This window comes from Pristiophorus japonicus, chromosome 7, assembly GCF_044704955.1.
Source record: "Pristiophorus japonicus isolate sPriJap1 chromosome 7, sPriJap1.hap1, whole genome shotgun sequence".
Taxonomy (NCBI): domain Eukaryota; kingdom Metazoa; phylum Chordata; class Chondrichthyes; family Pristiophoridae; genus Pristiophorus; species Pristiophorus japonicus.
In genome coordinates this window covers 30,178,875-30,201,699 of record NC_091983.1, presented here as the reverse complement: position 1 = coordinate 30,201,699, position 22,825 = coordinate 30,178,875, and the positions used below count along the sequence as shown (strand labels likewise).

The following is a 22,825-nucleotide window of genomic DNA, read 5'->3' as shown; positions in this document are numbered from 1 at the left end:
CAAAACTGAAGATTAAGGGCTTTGAGAATGGGCGACAAGCCGGCGATCTGAAAACCCATTTTTACCACCAACGCCGGAAATAATGTCCATTTTTGGGCGATCTGCACAAAAGTATAAAATCTAGCCCATGATTTAAAAAAAAAATTCATTATTGGGTTGTGGGAATCGCTGGCATTTATTGCCCATACCTAGTTGCCCTTGAGAAGGTGGTGGTGAACTGCCTGCTTGAACCACTGCAGTCTGTGAGGTGAAGGTGTTCCCACAGTGCTGTTAGGGAGGGAGTTCCCGGATTTTGACTCAGCGACGATGAAGGAACAACGTTATATGTTCAAGTCAGGATGATGTGTGGTTTTGAGGGGAATTTGGATATGCACACTGCCTTTGTTCTTCTAGATGGTGAATGTGCTGCCTTGGCCATCCTGCAGATAGTACACACTGCAGCCATGATACACTGGTGGTGGAGGGAGTAGATGTTTAAGCCAGTGGATAGGGTGCTGATCAAGTGGACTACTTTGTCCTAGATAGTGTTGAGCTTCCTGAGTGTTGTTGGAGCTACACCCATCCAGGCAAGTGAAGAATATTCCATCACACTCCTACCTTGTTCCTGGTAGGTGGTAAAGAAGGCTTTGGGGAATCAGGAGGTGAGTCACTCACTGTAGAATAGTCAACTTTGACCCGCTCTAGTAGGCACGTGATTTATGTGACTGGGCCAGTTCAGTTTCTGGTCAATGGTGACCCCAGAATGTTGATGGTGGGAGACTCAGTAATGGTAATGCCATTGAATGTAAAGTGGAGGTGGTAATGCTCTCTCTTGTTGGAGATGATCATTGCCTGACACTTGTGTGGTTTGAATGTTACTTACCACTTATGAGCCCAAACATGAATGTCATCTGGGTCTTGCTGCATGCGGGCATGGACTGCTTCATTATCTGAGGAATTAGAATGGAACTGAACACTGAGCAATTATCCCCATTTCTGACCTTATGATGGAGGGAAGGTTATTGATGAAGCAGCTGAAGATAGTCAGGGCTAAGACGCTGTCCTGATGAACTCCTGCAGCGAATACCTGGGCTGAGATGTTTGGCCACCATTGTCATTTTTGCCAAGTATGACTCCAGACACTGGAGAGCTTTCCCCTGATTCCCATTGACTTCAATTCATATTAGGTGTTAAGCTCATAATAAAGTCATGTAACTGAGTACTGTAGACAATGAGTAAGTATGACCTTAGCTCCTTTATTTAAACTCCAGAGTGCCAGTATAGCATGGTAGGCCTGCTTATATACAGTGCTCCCAAGGGATGCTGGGATCCATTGGGATTACAACAGGTAAGTGTTATCTATTGAGAAAGAGTCAGACTAAACACTGTGACCTCAAAGTAAAGTGTGACCGTAGTCCTTTATTGCAGGTCTCCAAGGAGCCTCTCCATCCTGTGAAGCCTCCTTAAATACCTGTGCTCCCAAGGGATTATGCGATCCCTTGGGACTCCAGGGGATGAGCCCTCTGGTGGTTGTACAGAGTATATAGAAGTTTACATATATAACAACACTCCCCCCTGCCTCTCCCCAAAGTCAATAGTGTAACTATTTAGAATGTGAGTCGATCTGGGGCCCTTCTTGCCCTGGTTGATCGTCTCAGTGTGAAAGCTGGTATTGGTGAGTCATTTGTTGGTCCCTCGCTGGGCTGCTGTGCAGCTGGCCTTGCTGGGCAGCCTGGTGTGGTGGGTCCTGCTGGGCTGCTGTGGATGGTGGGTCTGCTTTGTGGCCAACCGTGGTGCCGGTTGCCCCTGGTGTGTATGTTGGGGGGTCAAAGAAGGTAGGGTCCAAAGTGGGTTGCTCAGGATTGTCCGTGAATCTGAGTTTGATTTGGTCCAAGTGTTTCCAGTGAATGAGTCCATTTGAAAGTTTGACCCGAAACACCCTGCTCCCCTCTTTGTTCACGACAGTGCCGGGAAGCCACTTGGGACCTTGTCCATAATTCAATACAAATACAGGATCATTGATTTCAATCTCGTGTGACACATTGCATGCATGTTATGCACTTTGTTGAAGCCGCCTGCTCTCTACCTGTTCATGTAGATCAGGGTGAACTAACGAGAGCCTTGTCTTAACTGCTCTTTTCATGAGCAGTTCAGCAGGTGGGATCCCCGTGAGCGAGCGGGGTCTCGTGCGGTAGCTAAGGAGGACTCGGGATAGGCGAGTCTGCAGTGAGCCTTCCGTTACCCTCTTCAAGCCCTGCACTGCTCTCTCTGCCTGACCATTGGATGCTAGTTTAAATGCGGCAGATGTGTCATGTTTGATCCCGTTGCGGATCATGAATTCTTTGAACTCAGCATTGGTAAAACATGGCCCATTGTCGCTCACCAGGATATCGGGTAGGCCGTGTGTGGCAAACATGGTCCTCAGACTTTCAGTAGTGGCAGCGGACGTGCTAGCTGACATTATATCACATTCAATCCATTTGGAGTACGCATCTACAACCACAAGGAACATTTTATCCAAGAACGAACCTGCATAGTCGACATGCACTCTAGACGAAGGTTTGGAGGGCCAAGACCATAAACTTAGCGGCGCCTCCCTGGGTACATTGCTTAACTGCGAGCAAGCATTACGTCTGTGCATGCAGGACTCTAAGTCCGCATCGATACCGGGCCACCACACATGGGATCTGGCTATCGCTTTCATCATTACGATGCCTGGGTGGGTACTATGGAGGTCACTGATGAAGGTGTCTCTGCCCTTCTTGGGTACTACTACTCGATTGCCCCACAGAAGGCAGTCTGCCTGTATAGACATTTCATCTTTGCACCGCTGGAACGGCTTTATCTCTTCCTGTATTTCCACTGGGACACTGGACCAGCTCCCATGAAGTTTTTGACTAGGAACAATAAGGGGTCCTGGCTCATCCAGGTTTTGATCTGCCGGGCAGTGATGGGTGATTGCTCACTCTCAAATGCTTCCATAATTATGGCTAAATCTGCGGGCTGTGCCATTTCCAAACATGTGGTGGGCAATGGCAGCCTACTGAGAGCATCGGCGCAGTTTTCTGTGCCTGGCCTGTGGCGGATGGCATAGTTGTATGCAAACAATGTGAGCACCCATCTCTGGATGCGGGCCGATGCATTGATATTTATCCATTTACTCTCGGAAAACAGGGATATAAGTGGCTTATGGTCAGTTTCCAATTCGAATTTTAGCCCAAACAGATATTGATGCATTTTCTTTACCCCATAGACACACGCTAACGCTTCTTTTTCCATCATGCTGTAGGCTCTCTCAGCCTTAGACAGACTCCTGGATGCGTAAGCAACCGGTTGCAGTCTCGCAAAATCATTAGTTTGTTGTAATACACACCCAACGCCATATGATGACGCATCACATTCTGGTACCAAACGATAACATGAATCATACAACACAAGCAATTTGTTTGAGCATAACAATTTTCTAGCTTTTACAAAGGCATTTTCTTGGCTTTTATCCCATGCCCATTCATCCCCTTTACGCAGTTAAGATGTGCAGTGGTTCTAACAGTGTGCTGAGATCCAGTAAGAAGTTACCAAAGTAGTTCAGGAGTCCTAGAAACGAACGCAGCTCCATCACGTTCTGTGGCCTCGGTGCGTTCTCGATTGCCTCCGTCCTAGAATCGGTGGGCCTGATGCAGTCCGCCGCGATCCTCTTCCCCAAGAACTCCACTTCAGGCACCAGGAAAACACACTTCGAGCGTTTTAACCTGAGCCCCACATGGTTGAGTCGACTAAGAACCTCCTCCAGGTTCTGCAGATACTCGACTGTGTCCCGACTTGTGACCAAGATCTCATCCTGGAAGATCACGGTGCGCGGGACCAACTTCAGTAAGCTTTCCATGTTTCTCTGGAATATCGCTGCCGCTGATCGAATTCCAAACGGGCACCTGTTATAAATGAAAAGACCGTTGTGCATGTTGATGCAGGTGAGGCCCTTCAATGATTCCTCCAGTTCCTGCGTTATGTAGGCTGAACTCAAATCCAGCTTCGTGAACGTCTTTCTTCCCGCCAGCGATGCAAAGGGGTTGTCGGCCTTTGGTAATGGGTATTGGTCCTGCAGGGAGAAACGATTGATAGTTACTTTTTAATCGCCACAGATTCTGATGGTGCTGTCTCCTTTGAGGACTGGGACAATAGGACTGGCCCACTCGTTGAACTCGATCGGTGAAATTATGCCCTCTTGTTGCAGCCGGTCTAGCTCGATCTCAACCCTTTCTCTCATGTACGGTACTACTCTCGCCTTGTGATGGATGGCTCGCGCCCCCGGAATTAGGTGGATCTGCACTTTTGCTCATTGGAATTTCCCGATGTCTGGTCCAAACAGTGAAGGGTACTTGTTTAAGACCTGGGCACATGAAGTGTCGTCAGCGGGCGACAGTGCTCAGACGTCGTCCCAGTTTCAGCGTACCTTTCCCAGCCAGCTCCTGCCGAGCAGCGTGGGACCATCACCCGGTACCACCCAGAGTGGTAGCCTGCGCACCGCTCCATCATAGGAGACCTTTACGGTAGCACTGCTGATTACAGGAATCAGTTCTATTGTGTAAATTCTTAGTTTTGTACGAACTGGAGTTAAGACTGGCCTTGAGACCTTGCTGCACCACAATCTTTTGAAAGTCTTTTTGCCCATGATGGACTGGCTCGCACCCATGTCCAGCTCCATTGACAACGGGAGTCCATTTAGTTCAACATTCAGCATTATCGGGGGATACTTTGTGGTGAATGTGTGCAGCCCATGTACCTCTGCCTCCTCGGTCTGAGGCTCTGGTTCATCGTGATCCTCCATGGATCTGTCCTCCTCTGCAACATGATGGTTTGCAGGATTAACAGGATTTGCAGCTCGCCTGGAGGTGCCCCATTGTTCCATAGCCCTTGCAAACGTACCCTTTGAAGCGGCATGAATGGAAACGCTGATTACCCCCGCAGCGTCAACGAGATCTTAATGGCCTTGCATTCATCACCCATTGATAGTGGACTCTGAGACATCTGCGGACGTGCAGCTGCAGGCATGTGTGACCTGCCCTGTACATTGCGATTTGAAAACAACATCACTTTGTTCATAGTACTTGTAGCAGCACTTGTGTGCTGAGAGATTTGCTTCATATTGTCACTGGTGGTAATGAACGCCTGGGCTATCGCTATGGCCTTACTCAACGTAGGGGTCTCTTCAGTCAGAAGTTTGCGAAGTATGGTTTTGTGGCCAATGCCAAGTACGAAAAGGTCTCTGAGCATGTGCTCCAACTGTCCTTCAAATTCGCAATGTCCTGCAAGGCGTCTTAGCTCGGCGACATAACTCACCACTTCCTGGCCTTCGGACCTCTTGTAGGTGTAGAACTGGTACCTTGCCATCAGAACACTTGCCTTCGGGTTCAAATGCTCCCGGACCAGTGTACACAAATCATCGTACGATTTCTCCATGAGTTTCGCTGGAGTAAGCAGATTTTTAATGAGTCCATACTTTGGTGCCCCACAGACGGCGAGGAGGATTTCCCTTCGTTTGGCAGCATTCTCTTCTCCATCCAGCTCATTGGCTATGAAGCATTGGTCGAGTCGCTCCACAAAGGTTTCCCAATCATCTCCCTGCCGAGAATTTCTACAGGATGCCCACTGTTCTCTGCATCTTTGGGTTCGTTATCTGTATCTCGTCGCCAGTTGTTATGTATGGAGAAAGAGTCGGACTGAACACTGTGAGCTCAAAGTAAAGTGTGACCTTAGTCCTTTATTGCAATTCTCCAGAGTGCCTCTCCAACCTGTGAGGCCTCCTTAAATACCTTGACTTCCAAAGGATTATGGGACCCCTTGGGACTCGAGGGCATGAGCCCTCTGGTGGCTGTACAGAGTATATACAAGTTTACATGTATAACAGTAAGCCCTCTGGTGGCAGTATGATGCAGGTTGCTTCGGGTTGCATACATAACATCACTCCCTCCCAAAGTCAATAGTACACTTATTTACAGGGTGAGACGACATGGGACTTTTCGCTCCCTCCTCGATTGTCTCGGTACAAATGCGGGTGTGGGTGAGTTGTTTGGTTCTTCGCTGGGCTGCTGGGCAGCTGGCCTTGCTGGGCTGCTGGGGATGTTGAGTTCAGCTTCGTGGTCAACCGTGATGTCGGTTTCCACTTGTGTGTGTGTGTTGGAGAGTCAAAGTTAGTGGTGTCCTCTTCGAGTTGCTCATGGCTGTTTGTGAATCGTAGTTTGGTTTGGTCCAAATGCTTTCTGCAAGTTTGTCCATTGGCAAGTTTGACCTGAAACACCCTACTCCCTTCTTTGGCTATGATGGTGCTAGCAAGCCATTTGGGATCATGTCCATAGTTGTGTACAAATACAGGGTCATTGACTTCAATATCGCGTGACAAGTTTGCGCGATCATGGTACATGCTTTGTTGATGCCGCCTGCCCTCGATATGATCATGGAGATCGGGGGGGGACAAGAGAGAGCCTTGTTTTGAGTGCCCTTTTCATGAGTAGCTCGGCTGGGGGAACCCCGGTGAGCGAGTGGGGTCTGGTGCGGTAGCTGAGCAGGACTTGGGACAGGCGGGTCTGCAGGGAGCCTTCTGACACACGTTTCAAGCTTTGCTTGATGATTTGGACTACCTGTTCTGCCTGGCCATTGGATGCGAGCTTGAATGGGGCAGATGTGACGTGCTTGATCCCATTGCGGGTCATGAATTCCTTGAATTCAGCACTGCTGAAGCACGGCCCATTGGCGCTGACAAGGACATCAGGCAGGCCGTGTGTGGCAAACATGGCTCGTCGGCTTTCGATGGTGGCAGTGGACGTGCTTACAGACATTATTACACACTCAATCCATTTTGAATAAGCATTCACGATAACCAAAAACATTTTGCCTAGAAACGGGCCTGCAAAGGATCCTAGACCACGGTTTGGAGGGCCATGACCACAAACTTAGTGGTGCCTCCCTGGGTGCCTTGCTCAGTTGAGAGCAAGTGTTGCATTGGCGCACGCAGGACTCCAAATCTGAGTCGATGCCGGGCTACCGCACATGGGATCTGGCTATAGCTTTCATCATTACTATGCCTGGGTGGGTACCGCGTAAAACCATATGATTACCCCACAAAAGACAGTCCGCTTGTATGGACATTTCATCTTTGCGCTGCTGGAACGGCTTGATCTCTTTATGCATCTCCGCTGGGACGCTGGACCAGCTCCCATGGAGGACACAGTTTTTTACCAGGGATAGTAAAGGATCCTGGCTGTTCCAGATCCTGATCTGACGGACCATAATGAGTGACTTTTCATTTTCAAATGCATCCATCACCAAGAGCAAGTCTGTTGGCTGTGCCATTTCCACCCCGGTGATGGGCAATGGTAGCCGACTGAGAGCATCAGCGCAGTTCTCTGTGCCTGCTCTGTGGCGGATTACATAGTTGTATGCAGACAGCGTGAGTGCCCATCTTTGGATGCGGGCAGAGGCATTGGTATTAATCCCTTTGCTCCCTGAGAATAGCGATAAGAGCGGCTTATGGTCAGTTTCTAACTCAAACTTAAGACCAAACAGATACTGGTGCATTTTTTTCACCCCGTAAATGCATGCCAGAGCTTCTTTTTCAATCTTGCTGTCGGCCCTTTCGGCCTTGGACAAACTCTTGGATGCATAGGCGACTGGTTGCAATGTTCCCGATTCGTTAGCTTGTTGTAACACACACCCGACCCCGTATGCAGACGCATCGCAAGTTAGCACTAAACGGTTACATGGGTTATACAGAACAAGCAGTTTGTTGGAATGTAACAGATTTCTGGCTTTCTCAAAAGCAGCCTCTTGTGATTCCATACCCAGCCTCCATACCCAGTCGTCTCCCTTGCGTAGCAGCATATGTAGGGGTTCTAGTACGGTGCTTAACGCGGGTAGGAAATTACCTAAATAGTTGAGGAGTCCCAGGAACGACCGCAGCTCCGTCACGTTCTATGGTCACGGCGCGTTCTTGATGGTCTCTGTCTTGGCGTCGGTGGGTCTGATGCCATCTGCCGCGATTCTTCTCCCTAAGAACTCGACCTCTGGCACCAGGAAAACACACTTCGAGCGTTTCAACCTGAGTCCCACGCGATCCAGCCGACTTAGAACCTCTTCCAGGTTCTTCAAGTGTTCGATGGTGTCCCAACATGTGACCAGTATGTCTTCCTGGAAAACCACGGTGCGCGGAACCAATTTTAGCAGGCTCTCCATGTTCCTTTGGAAAATTGCCGCGGCTGATTGAATCCCAAATGGGCATGTATTGTAGCTGAAAAGACCTTTGTGTGTGTTGATGCAGGTGAGGCCTTTCGAAGATTCCGCCAGCTCCTGCGTCATGTAGGCCGAGGTCAAGTCCAATTTGGCGAACGTCTTTCCTGCAGCCAGGGTCGCAAATAGGTCATCTGCCTTGGGTAGCGGATATTGGCCCTAAAGCAAAAAACGGTTAATCATTACTTTATAGTCCCTACAAATTCTGACCGTGCCGTCGCCTTTGAGAACTGGAACAATCGGACTGGCCCACTCATTGAACTCCACCGGCACGATGATGCCCTTTCATTGCAGCCTGTCCAGCTCAATTTCCACTTTCTCTTGCATTATGTACGGCACCACGCGTGCCTTGTGGTGGATGCGTCGTGTACTGGGAACCAAGTGGAACTGTACCTTTGCCCCCGAGAAACTTCTGATGCCTGGCTCAAACAACAACGGGAACTTGCTCAGAACCTGGGCACACGAGGCGTGGTTGTCGTCCCAGTTCCAGCGGATTTTTCCCAGCCAGCTTCTGCCGAACAGTGTGGGGCCATCTCCTGGTACAATCCATAGTGGTAGTTCATGCACTACTCCATCATCAGAGACTTTTACTGCTGCACTGCCAATAACAGGGATCAGCTCTTTGGTGTAAGTTCTTAGCTTGGCATGAATGGGGCTAAGCTTGGGCCTGTGTGCCTTGTTGCACCACAGCCTGTCGAAGGCCTTTTTGCTGATGATAGTCTGACTCGCACCCGTGTCCAGTTCGACTTTTAGCATGATCGGTGGACATGTCGTGGTGAAGATGTGTACCCCATACACTTCTGCCTTCTTGGTTCGAGTCTCGTTCAGTCTGATCCGCCATGAATCTGCTCTCCTCTGCAAGGTGGTGGTTTGCAGCTCGTCTGCACATTTGCTGGAGGTGTCCCATTGTTCCACAGCCTTTGCACACACAGTGTTTGAAGGGGCATTGATGGGCTCGATGATCACCTCCGCAGCGTCAACAAGGTGTTAACTGCCTCGCATTCACACTTGATGGCGGACTCTGAGTCATCTGAGGTCATGCAGCTGCAGGCGTGTACGTTCTGCCATATGCATTCCTGCCTGAAAACGACGTTACTTTGTGTACAGTACTGGCCGAAACCTCTTTATGCTGCGAAATTTGTTTGGTGTTATCGCTGGTGGACATAAATGCCTGGGCTATCGTTATGTCTTTGCTCAGGTTCGGTGTTTCAACAGTCAATAGTTTGCGAAGGATAACCTCATGGCAATGCCAAGCATATAAAAGTCTCTTAACATTTGCTCAATGAATCCATCGAATTTGCAATGTCCTGCGAGGTGCCTTAGTTCGGCGACATAGCTCGCCACTTCCCGGCCTTCAGACTGTTGACACGTGTAGAATCGATACCTTGCCACCAAAACGCTTTCCTTTGGATTTAGGTGCTCCCAGACCAGCATACACAGTTCTTCATATGATTTGGTTGTTGGTTTCATCGGAGCTATAAGATTCTTCATGAGGCCATAGGTTGTTGCCACACAGACGGTGAAGAGGATCACCCTTCACTTGGCAGCGTTCTCGTCCCCTTCCAGCTCGTTGGACACGAAGTATTGGTCGAGTCGCTTCACAAAGGACTCCCAATCGTCCTCTTCAGAGAATTTCTCCAGGATACCAACAGTTCTCTGCATTTTCACGTGGTTGTTCGTTATCTGGTCGCCAGTTGATAAGCTCATAATAAAGTCATGCAACTGAGTACTGTAGACAATGAGTAAGTGTGACCTTAGCTCCTTTATTTAAACTCCAGAGTGCCAGTACAGCATGGAGGCCTGCTTATATACAGTGCTTCCAAGGGCTGCTGGGATCCCTTGGGACTCCAACAGGTAAACCCTCTGGTGGCGGTATGATGTAGGTTGCCTAGGATTGCATACATAACATTAGAACTCCTTGGTGTCACACTTGGTTAAATATTGCCTTGATGTCAAGGGAAATCACTCTCACCTTACTGCTGGAATTAAGCACTTTTGTGCATGTTTGTACCAAGGCTGTAATTAAGTCTGGAGCCAAGTGGTGCTGGTGGAATCCAAACTGAGCATTGATTTTGGTGGAGTTGGTTGAGTGAAAAATGTTGGTTAGGACATCAGGAGAATTCCGCTAATCTTCTTTGATCAGTGCAATGGTATATTTTACATCCATGAATAGGTATGTGGAGCCTTAGTTTAAAATTTCATCCAAAAGACAGCACCTCCAACAATGCAGCACTCCCTCAGTACCCCTGATTGGTTCCCTTCTCATGGAGCTTTAATTCTGCATACATTTCTGAAGTTATAACAGGAAATTACGATGAGACTTAAGATGATGGCGTCTTGTGTCCTATTTCCCGGTGCAAGCAAAAGTTCTCATCTTTGTTTTCAAATCACTCCATGGCCTCACCCCTCCCATCTCTGTAACTTCCTCCAGTCCTACAACAATGCCCCCAAAAGTTCGTCGCTATCCTCCACCTGCTCCACGACGACATGCAGGCTGTGATCCTTACCAACAGACCCAATCCACGTCCAGACCGAGGTCAAACAGGGCTGCGTCATCACCCCAACCCTCTTCTCAATCTTCCTCGCTGCCATGCTCCACCTCACAGTCAACAAGCTCCCCACTGAAGTGGAACTAAACTACAGAACCAGTGGGAACCTGTTCAACCTTCGCCATCTCCAGACCAGGTCCAAGACCATCCCAACCTCTGTCGTCGAGCTACAGTACGTGGACAGACGACACCTGCGTCTGTGCACATACAGAGGCTAAGCTCCAGGACATTGTTGATGTATTTACTGAGGTGTACGAAAGCATGGGCCTTATGCTAAACATCCGTAAGACAAAGGTCCTCCACCAGCCTGTCCTCACCGCACAGCACTGCCCCCCAGTCATCAAGATCCAAAGCGTGGCCCTGGACAACGTGGCCACTTCCCATACCTCGGGAGCCTCTTATCAACAAGAGCAGGCATTGATGATGAGATTCAACACCGCCTCCAGTGCACCAGTGCAGCTTTTGGCTGCCTGAGGAAAAGAGTGTTTGAAGACCAGGCCCTCAAAACTGCCACCAAGCTCATGGTCTACAGGGCTGTAGTAATACCTGCCCTCCTGTATGGCTCAGAGACATGGACCATGTACAGGAGACACCTCAAGTCGCTGGAGAAATACCACCAATGATGCCTCCGCAAGATCGTACAAATCCCCTGGGAGGACAGACGCACCAACATTAGCATCCTCGACCAGGCCAATATCCCCAGGATTGAAGCACTGGCCACACTTGATCAGTTCCGCTGGGCAGGCCACATCGTTCACATGCCAGACACGAGACTCCCAAAGCAAGCATTCTAGTTGGAACTCTTTCATCTCAAACGAGCCAAAGGCGGGCAGAGGAAACGTTACAGGGGCACCCTCAAAAAGTGCAACATCCCCACTGACACCTGGGAGTCCCTGGCCAAAGATCACCCTAAGTGGAGGAAGTGCATTGGGAGGGCGCTGAGCGCCTCGAGTCTCATCGCCAGAAGCATGCAGAAATCAAGCGCAGGAAGCGGAAAGAGAGTGCGGCAAATCTGTCCCACCCTCCCTTACCCTCAACGATTATCTGTCCCACCTGTGACAGAGACTGTGGTTGTCGTATTGGACTGTACAACCACCTAAGAACTCATGCTAAGAGTGGAAGCAAGTCTTCCTCGATTCCGAGGGGCTGCCTATGATGATGACAACAATTGACATCTCTGCGCTCCTCCAATTCTGGTCTCTTGTGCCTCCCCGATTTTCATTGCTCCACCGTTGGCAGCCGTGCCTTCAGCTGCCGAGGCCCTGAGCTCTGGAATTCCCTCCCTAAACCTTTCCGTCTCGTTCCCTCTCTCTCTTCCTTTTAGATGATCCTTAAAGCCTACCTCTTTGACCAAGCTTTTGGTCACCTGTTCTAATAGCTTCTTATGTGGCTTAGTGTCAAATCTTGTTTTATAATGCGCCTGTGAAGTGCCATGGGATGTTTTAGTACATTAAAGGCGCCATATAAATGCAATTTGTTGAAGAATTTACCCATTGTCCCCATATACTTGTAATTGCTTCATACTAGTGCATAGCTACAACTGTGACACTAATCTGGCATATATAAGTGAATCTTCAGCACCCGCTGTGTGAAATAGTTGTATCTGATCTGCCCATAAGAGGGAGACGCTCCCTGAATGCCACCTACATGCTCACATTCCAGTCGGCAATGTATACTAAAGAATTTGCTGCAAATTCTAGGCATTGAGTATGCTAGAAGATGCATTTTTGACAAAGAACGGTAACTTATGGTCACAATAATGAGGGAGAGAATGAGATCAGAACTTTAAATTTAATCGCACAATCAGATAGATGTGTGAGTGAACTATCGGGGGGAGCAGTTCCACTCGTGCTGTAATCGAGAACAACATGAATAGATACGGTGAAGCTCAGAAACGGGAGGGTGAATAGACAGATCAGATACAACTATTTCACACCGTGGGTGGTGAATATTTGGAATCGACTCTCCAGGGAGGCAATCACACTCAGAACATCAGTTAATTTAAGAGGGAGCTGAAATGGGGAATAAGTGAAATATTTACTCTGTTTTTGAACTCTGGGGCTAGCCTGATGGATGGAATATATCTTTTCAGTTTTGTTCTGTTCCTATTTTACTGCTGATCATTTTTGTGCTTCTGATACTGCCTATGAATTACTGACACACCGATCTGTAACTTGGAAAGTTTATAGACAGCAAGGCTGTAATTCTCCTTACCTTGGTGGGTCTGGTGCGGGAGGCCGCCATGTCGGGTCCCGACCCTGTTACTACCTTCATCTCGCTCCACAAAATGACTTTCCAATAATGGGGCTTGTAAAGCCCACCCAGGACGTTGCCTGGTCTAATTAAATGGAGCAGGTCTGGTGACGTCATCGATGAGGCATTTTCAGACAGGATATTTAAAGGGACCATGGCCACATTGTATTTGACAGTTCATCTAGGAGTGTGCAGTCAGTACAATCGCTTTTCACTGCTGTACACAGGGCAGAAATGACCGCATAGAGGCAGAGGGCTGCACCCAGGTTCTCTGATGACTCCCTCCAGGGAGTCAGAGCATACAAGGAGGTCCTCTTGCCTTCTAATTTGCGGAAAAGACCGCCCCAGCAAACAAAAGGAGTCTGGCTCCAGATAGCCAAGGAGGTGAGCCGCAGGGACATCATGCGGAGGACCTGAGTGCACTGTCGTAAATGCTTCAACAGTCTTGTGAGAAAGGTGAGTACAAAGCCACACTCACCTTCATCCAGCTGTGCCTCTCATCACATCCCCATCATTCTGCCTTCCCTAACCTACTCCTGCACATCCTTACTCACACCAACTTACCTTGCATCTCCACCCATGCCTCTCTCTCTATCTACATTATTGCATCCCCATCTAACTAGTCACCCCTCACACTCACCCTCATCCTAGTTCAATCATGCCAACTAACAAAACACAAGGAGGCCACTTAGCATTGCCAACCCACTCCATCATGATCTCCCTCTACAGATGTAACCCATTCATTCCTTACACTCATTCCATCACTCTAGCTTAACTTTCTCTTCTTTCCCTTCTTGCAGGAAAAGAGAGCCCACTATAAGAGGGAGAGGGAGAGAACTGGTGCACGACCAGCATCACTCACACCCTGACCACTGCAGAGGAGGTGCGTTGGAACTGTCGGGAGTGTCGGAGCAGCTGGAGGTGGGGGACAGAGAGAGGGGGACATCTCAGCAACCTGGTGACAGAATCACTTTTCATACAGATACATGGCATACATGAGTCACTCATATAGGGACTGATGTCATCAGCCATTAAATAGTCATTATATGCATAATGGTATCTGTTCCCAATGTACATATGACATATCTAACTCACCTCTCTATTGTCCCACAGGTCTATCAAGAGCCCCATTGCCACTGTCCAGGAGGAAGAGGAAGATGATTCCTCAGAGGAATCTCCAGCCTCTGAAGGTGCACCGTCACCAGACATAAGCGCACCCAGCACCAGCACAGATACACACACCTCGGTGGGTCCCTAGTGTAGTGTTGTCACCTGGTGTCTCACAACTCACAAGTGAGTAAGAGCAGATGGTGAAGACAGGGACAACAATGGAGACGCATCGTCGGAGGGCACAGGACACTCCCAGCTCTGCTCAGCTGCATGCAAACTCTGAGCCTCGGGTGCCATCCAGAAAGAGGGCGATCCTGGAGCTGCTGGAACAAGTGCAGGGGACTCGGACAGGTTTTGCAAGTGCGATGACTGCCAGTGTTCCGAGAATGGAGGAGTCCTCCTCTAACATGAGCACCACCGTGTTGCAGGCAATGGCGATTGTAGGCTCTTCCATGGATAGGATGGCCACCAGCATGGAGCAGCTAATGTGCCAATTGCAGGAGCACATGATGTCTATGCAAAATAGATGGGTATCTAAGGAGAATAGATGGCTATCTATGGAGAATAGATGGCTATCTATGGAGAATTGATGGGTATCTATGGAGAATAGATGACTATCTATGGAGAATAGGTCTCGATCTACGGAGAATACTTGGGTATCTATAGAGAATAAATGACTATCTGTGGAGAATAGATAACTATCTATTGAGAATAGATGACTATCTGCGGAGAATAGATGGCTATTTATATAGAATATATGTGTATCTATGGAGAATAGATGGGTATCTATGGAGAATAGATGGGTATCTATGGAGAATATATGGCTATCTATGGAGAATATACGGGTATCTATGGAGAATATACGGATATCTATGGAGAATAAATGACTATGGAGAATAGATGACTATGGAGAATAGATGTGTATCTATGGAGAATATACAGTATCTATGGAGAATAGATGGCTATCTATGAATAGATGGCAGAGACTCATAGACATCCTCTCTAGGAAGGATGTCAGTGTAGACCTGGGTCCTCATGGCCCCACTGCTGTGCAGCAAAGTGCTCTCCAGCACCTTGCTAGCAGGGAACTGCGGGTGACCCATGAGAGAGGGATGATGGTGAGAGGGTACATGCAAATGGGGCTCCTCTCCAAGTGCTCACACTTCTCCCCCATTGTACCCCCCCCCCCCACCGCCCAACCCCTCAGTCAGAGCCCCAGATGCCTCCCCGGACAGCGATGGTTGAGTCTGCCATTGCACAGTCGCAGGAGGAGCAGACTTTGGCGGGGCCCTCACAGGCTCCAAAATCCTGAGGACGAGCGCCAAAAGGGTCTAAACAGGTGCAGCAGGGAAGTAAGGAGGCTGCCTCTCCCTCTGCTGAAGCCACAGAGATAGCATCACATGTGAGAGAAAGATGCCACACAAGTAGGTTCACAAGGGTAGTTACATGGGTGTTTTGTTCAATGATATTGTGAACTTTCTGTTAGTTTAATGTTTATCATAAATTTCTTTATTTTCAAAACTTTCTGGTCTTGGACACATTTGTGTGCACAATGGGAAGTGGCTTAGTTAGTTGGAGTGATGCGTCAGACCTAACTTTGCCTCCAGCAATAATGATGACTGTGAAAGGAATGGATTGCCCATTGCAGGGATGCTTTATGGTCTAGCTGTGGATGTTGCCAACCTGGCCAGGCATGTGACAGCCATATAGGTGTACTGCATAAAGTTAAGTAAATCTGGCCATGATGAGGCCAGTCCTGGCCTCACAGGCAACAATGTGCTTGCGTGCTAGTGCCATATGCTTATATGGTTCCTCCAGCTCTTCTTCCTCTTCGTTTTCCACCTGATGCTCCTCCTCCTCCTCTTCTGAGGAGACTGTGTGCTCAGTACATTGCTCCTCATGCAGTGCTAATAACCGCTGCTGCACTATGTTGTCTATGTTGCATACTCGGCCTCAGTACTTGGCCTCCTCAAGGGTGCCATAAGCCACGTCTTCAGTGGATAGTCCGTGTCTCTAAGATTCAGCCGGAAAGTCTACTTGGAGATGCAAACAGCTGAGGGAGAATGGACTGGCGCAGTACGAAAGAGTCACAACAGGTACCAGGGAATTTGGCACACACATGCACGATGTTCTTCCTTTGGTTGCAGATGTGCTGCACATTTAGAGATTGGAAGCCCCTGTGGTTGACAAACACTCCTGGGTTATGACGAGGTGTTCTGATGGCCACATGTGTGCAGTCAATGATGCCCTGCACCCGTGGAAAGCGAGCCACAGCAGTGACTACAAGAACATAAGAAATAGGAGCAAGAGTAGGCCATTTGGCTCCTCGAGCCTGCTCCGCCATTCAATAAGATCATGGCTGATCCGCTCCCGGCCTCAACGCCACTTCCCTGCCTGCTCCCCTGCCGAGCAAATCCTCAGTAACTCTGGCTTCATCGGTGGCAAAGTTGACATAATTGGCTGACTTATCAAAGAGGGCATCACAATCTGTGTGATGCATCTGTGGGCGGCCGACTGCAAGATGTCGCAAATGTCTGCTGCAGATCCCAGGAAGGAGCCTGAGGCGAAAAAATTGAGGGCCCTGCTGACTTTGACAGCCACTGATAAGGCATGCCCACCCGCTCCTCTGGGCTGCAGGTCTTGGTCCAGCAATGTGCAAATGTCTGTGGTGACCTTGTTCCCGACCTGCTGCCAAAAAAAAACAACTTTCCCACCCAACCCGCCACTAATCACATCCGCTATTAGCACAGAAAATTCAGCCCCAAGAGAGGGGTATTCACCAATTTCTCATAAACAAGATACTACTTTCCTAATTAAATGAAATGGACAGAAAATCAGAGGGACGAATCACTTGAATTTCCATTATCCACTTACAAGATGCGAAGCTCTGTGCCAGGAGCACTTAAGATGAAAATGTACCACAAACAACCCACAGGTAATTAGATTTAGCAATGCATTTTACTGGACCTTGAAAAATTCGCCCCCTCCCCCCACCCACCTCCCATTCAGCAAGATTGTTTCCTGGAGATTGTTAATGCAATATGATTCATATGTGCCTCCCCACTAGTGGAGCCCAGGTGATTCCCCAAAGGGAGGAAAGTGAAATGAAAAGCTTACTGAAGGCTGCCGTCATGCACTTCTTAGCAACGGGTTACAGAGCAGCACCTGCAGAGGCCCTGGGAGAAGATTATCTGGCAGACCTTGTTGTATAAGAAAGCTATGTAACAGAGCGATCAGAGGAAAGGCAAAGGGAGCAATGTATAAATATTGTGCCTGAAAGTGAGTTCAACCCTCAAAAACTGAAGTATCTAATTTGATTCAAGTCCTTTCAATGAGTCATCCAAATGGGCATTTAAGTAGAGTTAATTCATGTTCGTGTTCGGATCTTTGTACGATTATACCAGCACAATATGCCTGCACGAGATCTGCACGAACTACTCCTATTCAGCTGCACCTTATGGGTGTAAATCGGAAATTAAATTAAGTTATTAAATTAAGTCAAAATAGGATTGAGACTTAATTTGTCAATGCAAGTGTAAGTGTAGCTAACGTGATCTCAGAAAGCCTATTTTGTGTCACATTTATTTCTTGATTTCAGGAGTACAAAATAAAATTTAATTTTACTAACTTTCTACATTTTCTTGATTTGAAGAATCTGTGCAATAGGTGGAGTGCAATTAGATGCTGAAAGCCAGTTTCCATTGTATCCACACCGATAAGATCACATATCAAATTAAATATTATAACTATAAAATAACCAAGATAAAAGACAATGGTTACAAAATCATGTGTAGTGCCTGCCCAAATTTCTGATATGACTTCTGATGGGTGATGTTACATATGCAGACTATAAATATACTCTCTGTGTAGTCACTGGCACCACTAGAGGGTGCAACTGGTGGAGACCGGGGTTTCCTGCCCCTGTGGCAGAGACTGTTCACTAGAGGGCACTGCGGTGGGAGACATGAGGGTCACCTGCATAGGTGTGCAGGGCCCAGTATAAAAGGCTGCCCACCATGCTTGTGCCTCACTCTGGAGTTACGAATAAAGGACCAAGGTTTGAGTACAACACACTGTCTCGTGGAGTCATTCATAAGTGCATTACAGACATAACAGGTGAGTTCCCTGTCAGAACAGAGAAGTTGGAAAATTACCCCTGTAAATCCAACTTGTAACAAGGTAGGCAAGGAATATCAAGGAATGCCAAGTTCAAGTATTCTAAATCAAACAAGCAGTGAGCCTCTCAATAACATGCAATCAGGTCAGAGCATGGTTAGAATGATCTGTCTGAAACTTTGATATAGAGAGCCCTTTTGCAACTATTCAATGAAGCTCATCATTTAGTGCTAGTTATTCCATGGGCTGCTGCGAAAGATATTGGCTTGGACCTTCGCCATAAGTGCCTCACAAGTTTGGGGTTAACGCATGGACTGCGCATGTGCGAACTATCTGGAAATGTCAAGAATCTTCTTAACAGATCCTCTGCCAGCATAGGAAATGGACCTCCGCTGGCAGAGAGTATGGACTATTTACCCAAATCTTGCCCAGCGAATGCCTGTGAAAATCTTACACCTGGTAACAGCAGGAGTAAGGCCATCTTGTACTAGCGTAAGGGTGGAAATAAATATTAAAATTATTTTTTTAAATCATTTTAACATTCATAAATCTGTAAAATAGGTTATTTTTGTGTTATTTTTGGCCCCTTAAAAAATGTTTACATTTATTTTTCAAAGAATTAAAGCTTTGTTTGAAATGTTGAATTAAATTGTATTTTAATTAATTTTAAACGTAATGTTTTTTTTTGTTTCAGTGTTGCTAAAGTGTATTTTTTGGGTGATTCCTATTAAGCTTATGGGGATTCTGTACGTAAATGGAATCCCCATATGCATAATGGGATTCCTCTTCCTGATTGGTTGGGCCGGCCCAAGTGATCCCTGGGACGCTTGCGAACCACCTACCAGGAGTGTGAGTCTCTGTGTATCCAGGATCATCAGGTAGGTTTGTAGATTTATTGCGGTTCGGAGGCATTCACCCGTGGGAAGCCTCCGACGGCAAACTCAGGCCCATTATAATGCTTGTCACAGGGCATCTTGATAGATGGAAGCACATGATTTTGTGAAAAAAATGACTGTGATCTGTAATTTGACACTGCTAAAGTTAATGCAATGTATTTTGTAAGCTTCTAATAATGAAAGAAAAGTAACAGAATGAAAATATTCAGCTCATCGAAGTTCCTAAGTCTAGTACCCTAACTCTTCCATTATATAATCCAGCTGTGTTTTAAATCACCTAGACCCAGAATTTGGGCACTGGATTCTTTCCCTGTGCCGGGATGGTAAAGGCCAAGGCTCCACAGATATAATGGAGCCAATGCGGAGTTTTTAGTCCGCTAGTAGGGTGCAAGATGCGGCCACAGATAGCATTGCATCAGCCCTTTGGGTCTAAGCTTGGGGCCAGGGCAGGGTTCGATGCCAAGGCCAAGGCCGGGGCTTGAGGCCAGGATCTGGGGTCGGGGCTGCAAATCGCAGGGGGCGGGCGGCGGGGAAGCATGAGCGTCGGCTGGCCAAGGAAGTGAGATCAGGCGGCCGGGTGTCGGGGCTGCAAGACGGGGAGATCGATGACGGATCTGGGAATTATGAGGGCCAGGGATCGGGGTTGGGAGTGGAGGGAGATCAAGGGTCGGGGGGGAGAAGACCAGTGGTCAAGGCAGGATCGGGGGATAAATTGCAGGGGGAACCAATTGCGATGGGGTGTGGGGAGGAGGAGAGCGGCGATGATCGGTTCCTTTAATTTGGGGTTGGGAGGAGCTCTCCTGCTTGACATTCAGGTAAGTTACTTACCTTCTATATTGCAGGTAATCCCTAAGCCTCAGGACAAACCAATCTTGGAGAGGGCCTTCAAATAGGCATGAGGCCCCCTATGAAGAAAGGTTGAGCAGGTTGGGTCTAAAATCATTGGGGTTTAGAAGACTAAGAGGTGATCTTATTGAAACATATAAGATTCTGAGGGGCCTTGACAGGTTGGATGAGGAGAGGATGTTACCTCTTGTGGGGGAATCTCGAACTAGGGGGCATAGTTTTAGAATAAGGGGTCACCTATTTAAAATGGAGATGAGGAGGAATTTCTTCCCTCAGAGGGTCGTGAATCTTTGAAATTCTCTGCCCCAGAGAGCTGTGGAGGCTGGGTCATTGAATCTATTTAAGGTGGAGACAGATAGATTTTTGAAGGATAAGAGAGTCAAGGATTATGGCGAGTGGGCAGGGAAGTGGAGTTGAGTCCATGATCAGATTAGCCAGGATCTTATTGAATGGCGGAGCAGGCTCGAGGGGCCAAATGGCTGACCCCTGCTCCTATTTCTTATGTTCTTATGTCATCTGCACATGCAAAGGGTTTAAAAGGTGCATATTATACCTTGTATCGCGGGTGATACACTTCCAACTGCAAATGTGCACCGCTTCCTACCCACCATATTGGTCGTCTGATTACTGGCACTGTGTAGACCAATTTCTAGGCCTTATGCTTTTGTCTTTACTCCCCAGTCTAACGGATTGTTCCAAACATATATAATTTCTTTCTGACCCCTTCTGGCATGCTAGATTTCTGTTCCCTTCTTCCTGATATTTATACCCAGGGAAGTTGGTGTTCCCATGGCAATAATCATGAAAACTGATCTCATAAATCACTGAAGAGTTGTGTTTCTCTCCATAGATATATATCCTTAAAAAAAAATTATAGAAATAAAATTTGCACCGTTTAAATATTTTAGGAAGAAGTCCAAGGGCCGTTTATTTTATAAATATTATACAGGACTAATTTGAAAATCAACTTACCGTACGAATACCCAAACCACTCAGCATGTACACAACATCTTCGGTGGAAACGTTCCCTGAAGCACCATGAGCATAAGGGCAACCGCCAAGTCCAGCAACGGAGCAATCCACTACACTGATCCCCATCTGTAAAAGAGCAGAATATAATTGTATGCATTGCATTGCATTTTGGTTTTGAAACTTCATTCTCTGGATGTGGGAATCATTGGCAAGGCCAGTATTTATTGTCCATTGGCCCAAGATTACGCCTCTCGGTCTCCCGCCACAGCTGTTGCTCAAATGGGGGCTTCCGTGTCAGCTGTGGCTCAGTTGGTAGCATTCTTGTCTCTGTCAGATGGTTGTGGGTTCAAATCCCACTCCAGAGACTTGAGAACAAAAATCTGCTCTCAGGTGGATGTAAAAGATCCTCTGGTACTATTTCAAAGAAGAGCAGGGGAGTTATCGCTGGTGTCCGGCCAATATTTATCAGCATCACAAAAAACAAGTTATCTGGTCATTATCACATTGTTGTGTGTGGGAGCTTGCTGTGCACAAATTGACAGCCGCATTTCCTACATTACAAAAGTGACTACACTCCAAAAGTACTTCATTGGCTGTAAAGCATTTTGAGACATCCGGTGGCCGTGAAAGGCGCCATATGAATGCAAGTCTTTCTTTACTTTTATTTCACACCCAATTTTCCTATATGGACTCCACCCATGTGATGCTCTACACCCAAGAGTAAGACATCGTCTTGATATCTCAGGTAATCATCAGAATCAGACTCTAGTATCATCAGTAGACATATTTTTCTTTCAGATATTAACTACAATAATCAAGCAGACAATACATACTGGAATAACCCACCCCTCCAGTTCTTACCTCTAGTCTAGGTATGTCAAGCTGCTCAATGTCTCTACCAAGCCTCGTCCTTATATATCCTTACATAAACTGCAAATCCACTGGGAGGATAGACGCATCAATGTCAGTGTTCTCCCTCAGGCCAACATACCCAGCATCGAGGCACTGACCACGCTCGATCAGCTCCATTGGGCGGGCCACATCGTCCGCATGCCCGATACGAGACACCCTAAGCAAGCGCTCTACACGGAACTCCTACACGGCAAGCGTGCCCCAGGTGGGCAGAGGAAACATTGCAGGGACACCCCCAGAGCCTCCTTGATAAAGTGCAACATCCCCACTGGCACCTGCGAATCCCTGGCCCAAGACTGTCCAAAATGAAGGAAGAGCATCCGGGAGGGTGCTGAGTACCTCGAGTCTCGTCGCCGAGAGCATGCAGAAACCAAACACAGACAGCGGAAGGAACGTGCGGCAAACCAGGCTCCCCACCCACCCTTTCCTTCAATCCCTGTCTGCCCCACCTGTGATAGAGACTATAATTCCCGCAGTGGACTGTACAGCCACCTGAGAACTCGTTTTCAGAGTTGAAGCAAATCTTCCTCAATTTTAAGGGACTGCCTATGATGATGATAAACTGCTTCCTTCTCGTTTCATCATTCTTGGCTAATTTAGGCAAATGTGCGGGTCAGCACATCACCCCCCCCCAAAAAAGAACCCTGGCCACTCGTGATCTATTAGCAAAGCCAGACATATCAGGTACATATTTCTAACAGAACCATACAGTTTGGGAAAGACAGGATAGAAGCAGAGGTCGTCAGACAGTTCACAAAGGAAGATAGTGTTTGAAGCAGATGATCTAGTTAGTGGTTAATTGCATCAGATGCTCGTACCAAAAAGAGACAAGGAGGGGGGAATTTTTTCAGACATGAACGAGTGGCTTGGAAGCAGATGGGTAGATAAATTTGGCAAAAAAAAAAATCAGGT

At 47.6% G+C, this 22,825-nt stretch overlaps 1 protein-coding gene across 1 annotated transcript in view; it reads right to left on the bottom strand.

The window, feature by feature from the left end:
• hmgcll1 (3-hydroxymethyl-3-methylglutaryl-CoA lyase like 1) overlaps positions 1-22,825 on the bottom strand; it is a 240,640-nt gene that overhangs the window by 9,125 nt on the left and 208,690 nt on the right. Inside the window, exon 8 of the mRNA XM_070884340.1 lies at positions 21,002-21,127. Within this exon, the coding sequence (XP_070740441.1) occupies positions 21,002-21,127 (126 nt within the window). The remainder of the gene's footprint in view (positions 1-21,001; positions 21,128-22,825) is intronic.